The sequence below is a fragment of the Dipodomys ordii genome, unplaced genomic scaffold (genome assembly GCF_000151885.1).
Source record: "Dipodomys ordii isolate 6190 unplaced genomic scaffold, Dord_2.0 Scaffold218, whole genome shotgun sequence".
NCBI classification, from domain to species: Eukaryota; Metazoa; Chordata; class Mammalia; order Rodentia; family Heteromyidae; genus Dipodomys; species Dipodomys ordii.
This window is the reverse complement of record NW_012267434.1, coordinates 426362-434714: the sequence shown is the minus strand read 5'-3', so window position 1 is coordinate 434714 and position 8353 is coordinate 426362. Positions and strand designations below refer to the sequence as shown.

The following is an 8353-nucleotide window of genomic DNA, read 5'->3' as shown; positions in this document are numbered from 1 at the left end:
GAAGTGGCGCTGTGGCTCAAGTGGTAGAGCACTATCCTTGAGCTGAAGAGCTGAAGGACAGCGCCCAGGCCCAGAGTTCAAGCCCCACGACCGACAAAAAAAAAAAAAAAAAAGGAGCAGGGACAGTCTGTTAACCAACCCATCCACAGCCCCTTTCATTTCAATAAGGCTCACTGAAAGTCTGACATGAAGCTCCCTCCATTCTAAAGCCTGGCAAAAGCGAAAGAAACGTTTCCACTAACAACCTCAAAATGCATGCAGTTAACACTGGCATATTTTGTTTTTATTTTTGTGGTGTTAAGGATGGAACTCAGAGGCTCCCAAATGCTATGGGCAAGTGTTCTACCACTGTAATACACCCTCAGCACTGGAAGGTTAATATTCTTTTTTTTTTTCTTTTGGTCAGTCCAGGGTCTTGAACTCTGGGCTTGGGCACTGTTCCAGTTTTTTCGCTTAAGGAGAGCATTCTACCACTTGAGCCACAGCACCACTTCTGGTTTTCTGATGGTTAATTGGAGATCAGTCTCATGGACTTTCCTGTCTGGGCTGGCTTCAAACTATGATCCTCAGATCTCAGCCTCCTGGGCAGCTAGGATTGCAGGTATGAGCCACCAGCACCCAGCTAGGTTAATATTCCTTATGTAAAAGATTTAAAGATATTCCAGAGGACTACAATGAAATAATCAAGTTAATGAGATTTAATCTAAGGAGAATGGAATGAAAACTTTATTGAGAGCAAAGATACAATCTTCCTTAGCTACCAATTCCCTAAGGACATTCAAAAATATAGCTATTATTCCTGAAGGCAGGAATAAACCCAATCCTCTTTTGGGTCCTCATCTAATAGCTCCTTCCTCAACTAAATATTAAGAGAGCTAAATTGTTAGTTAGTGCTAGAGATCAAATGCAGGACCTCCCAGACAAGGTAAACACATTCACCACAGCCCCAGCCCTAGCTTTTCTTTACTTGTATACTGTTTTTATTCAAGCAGAATTTCTCTATGCTCTCCATACTAATCTTGAATTTCTTGACTTCTCCCACCTAGCTGGGACTTTAGGAAGCTCTTAGTGCTAGATTTTTTAGTTAGCAAGAAAAGTAATAGGAGACTACAGCCTGAGAATCACAAGTTTGAAGTCAGCTTGGGCTGCATATGTAGTTCCAGCTCAGCCTGGGCACGTTACTGTTTCAAAAAAATAGGAGAGGGGGGAGATGGGAGGGAGGAAGGAAAGAAGGAAGGAAGGAAGGAAGGAAGGAAGGAAGGAAGGAAGGAAGGAAGGAAGGAAGGGAGGGAGGTGGGGAGGGAGGGAGGGAGGGAGGAAGGGAGGGGAGGGAGGGAGAAAAAAAAGAAAGCGTTAGAACGAGCCAAGTGTTAGTTGCTCAGGCCTATAATTCTTATTACTCAGGAGGCTGAGGTCTGAGAATCGAGGTTTAATTTCAGACCTGGATAAAAGTCCATGAGACTCAACTCTAATTAACCAGCAAAAAGCTAGGAGTGGAGGTTTGGCAAGTAGTAGCATACCAGCCTTGAGCACAGAAACCAAGCCAAGCAAGGTCCTAAGTTCAACAGTACTGGCACAAAAGGGCAGGGGGATGGGAGAATCAGGAGGGAGGGAGAGAAGAAAGAAGGAAAATTTTAAAAAGGAAAGGAAAGGCAATGTGAACTCTCCTAGATCCCTACTTCTGGGATTCTCAGGCTCATACAGACCCTTATCATATAGTATTACAGAGATACTCAAGGCCAGAGACTACTATTGCAGGAAAAGCTGACCAAATCTGCATTTGTTATCAAAGGTTAAATTAGGACTGATTGTATAAATTATAATCAGACTTGCTTAAAGTACAAATTAAGCTGGCACAGGTGGCTTACACTTATAATCCTACCTACTCAGGAGACTGAGATCTAAGGATCAAAGTTTGAAGCCAGCTTGGACAAGCAGCAAGATGGAGTTGTGCCTCAAGTGGTAGAGCACTAACCTTGAGCACAAGAAGCTTAGGAACAGAAGCTTAGGAACAGTACCCAAGCCCTGGCACCAAAACAATAATAATTATATTATATTATATATAAGTACATATATTTGTTGTTGTTGTTTTTGTTGTTGTATTACAAGTGTGGTGGCCTGTAATATATACTCCTTGCTACTCTGGAGGCTGAAGCTTGAAGGATCAAAAGTTAAAAACAGCCCAGACAGAAGAGTTCATCTCCAACTATCCAGCAAAACAGCAAGACTGGAGATATAGCCCAAATGGCAGTGTGCCAGCTAGCTGTACCAGAAAATTAAAAACAAAATTCTAGAGTTACTCCTACAGATTAAAAATAATAATAATACTTTTTGCTGGGTGCTGATGGCTCACGCCTGTAATCCTAGCTACTCAGGAGTCTGAGATCTGAGGATCGCAGTTCAAAGCCAGCCCGGGCAGGAAAGCCTGTGAGACTCTTCTCTCCAACTAACCACGAGAAAACTGGAAGTGGCCCTGTGGCTCAAATGGTAGAGTGCTCACCTTGAGCTGAAGAACTGAGGGACAACGCCCAGACCCAGAGTTCAAGCCCCACAACCAATCAAAAAAAAAAATTACTGCTAGAAGTATAACTCAATGTAACACCTGGCCTAGCACTTAGCAAGTACTAGGAATTTGCATCACAGCAAAACAAACAAATGAAAAAACAAGTTTAAAATACTTTTGAAGGGGCTCCAAAGACCTATGGCTCTGTTACATGTGTGGACCTTGACCTTTTTCTCCTGCTTTCCCTGCCTGCTTCTGCTTTCCTTCTCTGCCTATTCCTTTCTTTCTCCCTTTGCCCTTTAGGGAGCTAACAGTACCATACACTTACCCAGAAACTCTACAACATTCATAGGAATACCCAGAAACTTTCTTCACAGTTCCAGGTAAATTCCATCACACTCTTCTGAAAAGATTAAGATTGCTATCTCCATGATGAAATTGAGATGTAACAAAACTGAACTAAGGAGGCTTCCAGAGCACATTTAATTCAAGCAGAAGCTTGGGTTGGAGCACACCTATAGTCCCAGACACTCATTAGATAGTCTTGAGGCCACGTGGAGGAAAACAGACAAAACTGCATAATACACCAGGCCACCCTCAGAAAAGGAGCTAGGGGATGGGAGGGGATGGGAGTGGGGGGGGCAATACAGCCATAGGTGGTTCCCCACCTATGGTAATAAACCGGTAAAGAAAGAAATGAAGACAGGGGCTGGGAATGTGGCTCAGTGGTAGAGTGCTTGCCTAGCATACTCAGTACCATATAAACAGAAAAAGTTGGAAGGGGTGCTGTGGCTCAAGTGGTAGAATGCTAGCCTTGAGCACAAAGAGGCTCAGCAACAGTGCCTAGGCCCTGAGTTCAAGCACTAGGACTGGCCAAAACAAAAAACAAAAAAAAACAAAAACAAAAAAAAAGCAGAAATAAATGAAGACAGGAACCGGTAATTCTAGCCAATCAGGAAGCTGAGATCTGAAGATGGTGGTTCGAAGCTGTATCTGTGGAGCTCTTATCTCCAATTAACACTAAAGAGCTGTGCTAGAGTGTCAACCTTGATCGAAAAAAGCTAATTGGACACCCAGGCCCTAAGTTCAAGCCAAGGAAAGATGGGGGGTGGGGGGCGGGAGGAGCGGGGGGGCCGGGGGGGGTGGGGGGGAGAGGAGAGGAGAGAAGGAGGGAGTAGGGGAGGGACTGAAGATAACATCACCAAGAGGGGCAGGTAAATAAAATGAAGTGGATGTCTAGCCACCTTTCATTGGCTTCACGAATACCTGCCCAAAGAATACTTTTCTCCATTTGCAACTGGTTAATCGCACTCAATCTGGAGGGAAGGAAGGAGCTGCCAAAAGAAGCGAGTACTTTCGAATAAAGGAGGAATTTGGAATTTGGGCCCCAAAGAACCTCCTGCCTTTCCCTAGACCCATAGGCTGGGGGTTCACGTAGGCAGAGGAGTCTCCCCCGGAGCGGAGTAGGTGGTCAGCCAGGCTGTCCTCTGGCACCCTTAAGACACTGCACACATGGACACAAGTTGCTTTTAGGAGTGGCTCACGCCGCGCAACCGGTCCCCTTCCTTCCTGCTCTGGCGCCGCCAGCGCGACTCCCTTCCCGCGTGCTCCCGCCCGCGCTGGCCGCCCTGCCATGCTCCTGCCCGCGCTGGCCGCCCTGCCATCCTGTCGCCCTGACCCTGACACCAGGCTCCGTGCCAGGCCTCCCGGTATCTCTAAGGCTAACGCTTCCTCCCGGGACTATAGGGGCCCAGAAAGCCAAGTTCCCAGATCTCAGCAACAGCCATTTCCCCTCCCCAGGGTCCTTGAAGATACCCTGGCCCGGTGCCCGCCCTACCGGTCCTCCATGACCAGGCAGATGCTGCTCCCTTCGGCTCGGTGCCGTTCCGCTCCGCTGTGCTGAGCTGCGCGGCGCGGACCTGCTCCACACAGTTAGTGTAGGGGGGGGGGGGGAATCTCCCGGCGCTGCTTTATAGTCCTAGTCCGGGAGCTGTCAGCCAATGGCAGAAGAGCTCGCGGGCCGGCCCTGTCTCCATGGAGACACACCCTGATTCAGCGTCCTCAGGGCCCAGCCGTAAACCCAACCAGAGTTCTTCTACCAGCATGACCCTCGCCCTTCCCCCCAACCCCCCCACCCCCGCATCCAGGCGTGTCCAGCGTTTCATTCTGCGCGAGTTCCGGTTCTCAGGGCTGGGCTTTCCATCCTTGATGGCCCTTGAGGAACAGGGCCAGAAAGGTGCCAAACCTACGAACTGTCTAATCTGCAACGCCAATTCAGGGCGGTGTCTACCGCCAACTCTAAAAAATTTGAAAAGAGAAATGTTCAAACTTTAGATCATGCAACTCTAGAATAAAATGAAATGAGTCACAAAAGAGGGAGTTGGCCTAATCAAAGTACAATAAATATGAGTATGGAAATACCTCGGTGAAAACCCTTGAAACAATAAAGCTATTTTTTAAAAATGAATTGAGCCAAATGAATTGAGCCAGTGTCTGTGTTGCTAGCTCTATACAAAGGAAACAGGGTTGCACTGACAAGAGTGATGGTTTGGAGATCGCAGGATTTGGGGAAACTCATCAGATCCAGATGTGGAGATAAAAGTTCTAGCAAAAGAATTCTTAGGGACTTAGACACAGACAGGATAGTGACAGGTTGCGTAGGTGCACAGTACTGGATTCAAGGAATTCTGAAAACTGGAAAAAGACCCCTGCCAAGAAAAAAGTTGCTGAAATAAAATTACACATTTTTTCTAGAATTACACAATATAACATGTTTGCAGAAATTTAGTTCTTCCTACTCCGACACTTACAAACCTAACCCTATCTCAAGGGTCCTTGCTTAGCTATTGCAATCCTCTGCCTGTTCTCGCTATTAAACTCAGCACTGCCTGGTACTTTACTCACCACCCTGAGTAGAACCAGTTTTCCAGCCCTCTTGCTTGAATTCATTTAACAAATGTTTAATGAACATCAATTACGGGACAGAACTGTTATACTGTGGAGATAAGAGTGAAATAATAGCTGTAGAGCAAAAAATTATCATATAAAGAATTAGGCCCAAGCCAGGTGCCAGTGGACACCTGTAATTCTAGCTACTCAGGAGACTGAGGTTTGACGATTGTGGTTTAAAGCCAGCCCAAGCAGTAAAGTCCAGGAGACTCTTATCTCCAATTAAAGACAAAGACACACACACACACACACACACACACACACGAAAATGAAACCATGGTACTAACCTTGAGCAGAGATAAGAGAGAGCAGCCATGGGCTGGGAAGGTGTGGCTCAGTGGTGTGCCTTGCATGCCAAAGGCCCTGGGTTCGATTCCTCAGCACCACATAAGCAAAATGAAAAAAAGCCAGAAGTGGTGCTGTGGTTCAAGTGGTAAGAGTGCTAGCCTTGAGCTGAAGAGCTGAGGGACAGCACCCAGGCCCAGAGTTCAGGCCCTACAACCGGACCCCCCCCAAAAAAAAAGAGAGCAGCCAGATCCTGAGTTCAAGCCCCAGGACCATTACAAATAATATAAAAATAAATAAATAAAAAGTAAACAAACAAGCTGGATATGTTGGCTCACAGATGTGTAGTTCAAGTTACTCAGGAAGTTGTAGGTGTAAAGATGCTCAGAAAAAAAAATTATCTGAAAAATAGTCTGGGGCATGGCTCAAATGGTAGAACAAGAAGGCCCAGAAATTAAACCCTAGTTCAGAAATTTGTTTTTTCTTTCTTGCTATTGTTTTTAATGTATCTAAAATGTACTACCTGATTTTTTTTTGTTTCTCTTGTATGTTCTTCCCCCACTATATTTTATGGCCATGTCCTGCATCTTGTATATACAGTTTTCTAATTTGGGGAGGGGAAGGGAAATAACAAAATGCTGAAACAAGGATACAGGATGATTCATTGTAACAATGAGATGTACAAGACACTATGTGGAAAAGGAACTTTACAACTTGGGGGGAGGGGGGGAATGGGTGGGGGGGGAGATGGGGAGGGAAGGAATGGTAGGAAAATCAAAGGAGGAGGTAACAATGCTCGATAGGAAATGTACTCATCTTACTCATGTAACTGTAACTCTTCTGTACACTATTTTTACAATAAAAACATAAAAAATAAAATATTTAAAGAGTTAAAAAATATAATCCAGTTTACACAAGACAAGATTACAACTTTACTTTGTCTAAGGACATTCAAATCTAATCAGTTCATTTTAATGGACTCTGCCTAACATAAATGTATGCAAGCCAAAAATAATGATGACTTTGATCTGTTTTCAACATCAGAGTTCAGAGTTCCCAGTTTCTCAGTTCACAGTGTACATATTATCTCAACAATTCTTCATACTACCTCTAGATCAACAGAAATACCTAACTGCTTTTTTTGCTGTTTTGTTTATTTATTTATTTTTTAATGTCTAGCTTTGCTTTTTCAGTTGCTGGTTCCCAACAACTCAGTAACCACTTGGGAGGGGAGAAGGCTGTAGCAATGCTCCATTCTAATATTTGAGAAGTTGTGTGGTGCCCCACAAGTGCATATATCATATTAGTAATTATTGCGGTTATTTAAGAATAAAATTTGGGTTGGGTGCTGGTGGCTCACTCTTGTAATCCTAGCTCCTCCTGAGGATCAAAGTTCAAAGCCATGGGATGGGGGCAGGCAAGTCCGTGAGACTCTAATCTCCAATAAACCACTCAGAAAATGGGAAGTGGCATTGTGGCTCAAGTGGCAGGGCACTAGCCTTGATGACTGGAGGGACAGCGCCCAGGCTCAGAGTTCAAGCCCCATGACCAGCAAAAATAAAATAAAATAAAATAATTTCAGGCACTGGTGGTTCAAGCTACTCAGGAGACTGAGATCTGAGGATCACGGTTCAAAGCCAGCCCAGGGAAGGAAAGTCCATGAGACTCTTATCTCCAAATAACCACCAGAAAACCAGAAGTGGCTCCATGGCTCAAGTGGTAGAGCGCTGACCTTGAGCTGTAGAGCTGAGGGACAGTACCCAGGCCCAGAGTTCAAAAGTAATAATAATAAATAAAATTTAAGGGCTGGGAAGGTGGCTTAGTGATAGAGTGCTTGCCAAGCATGCATGATGCCTTGGGTTCAATTCCTTAGTACCACATAAACAGAAAAAGCTGGAAGTGGTCAAGTGCTAGACTGCTAGCCTTCAGCACAGAAAGACTCAGGGACAATGCTCAGGCCCCAGGACTGGCAAAAAAAAAAAAAAAAGGAATAAAATTTAAAATAGTTTATTTGTTTTCTTTCTTTCTGGAACTAGAGTTTGAACTCAAGGCCTTGTACTATAGATAAACTCTTACCACTTGAGTCCTGTCTCCAATCCTTATTCATTTTACTTATTTGAGGGATAGGTTCATGAAGTTTTCCCTGGGCTGGCCTTGGACTGCAGTCCTTCCAATCTCTACCTCCAAACGGCTAGCATTATAGGTATGAATCACCACACAGCCTTCCCCCCTCCCAAATGGTTTCTTTTTTCTTTTTTTTTGGGTAGGGTCCGGGTTGTGGGGCCTGAACTCTGGGCCTGGGCGCTGTCCCTCAGCTCTTCAACTCAAGGCTAGCGCTCTACCACTTGAGCCACAGCACCACCTCCAGCTTTCTTTTTGCTTATGTGGTGCTAGGGAATCAAACCCAGGGCCTCATGCATGCAAGGCAAGCACTCTCACCACTGAGCCACCTTCCCAGCTCTCTCCCAAATGGTTTCTGATGTACAGAGTGGATACAGTCACTTAACAGCATGTTCTGTGCTGAGTTTTACACAATACTTAGTTCTTATCTAAGGGATCTCCTAAAAACAGCTTTGCAAAGATAAATTGTCATCAAAAGGAATACAATACAATCTA

General features: G+C 44.9%; 1 protein-coding gene across 1 annotated transcript in view; it reads right to left on the bottom strand.

Annotated features, from left to right (window-relative positions):
• The window catches only part of Pnp (purine nucleoside phosphorylase), a 10455-nt gene extending 6026 nt beyond the window's left edge, over positions 1 to 4429 (bottom strand). The window contains exon 1 of the mRNA XM_013035690.1: positions 4341 to 4429. Coding sequence (XP_012891144.1) covers positions 4341 to 4351 — 11 coding nt within the window. The 5' untranslated portion in view covers positions 4352 to 4429. The remainder of the gene's footprint in view (positions 1 to 4340) is intronic.
• Positions 4430 to 8353: the final 3924 nt, after the last annotated feature.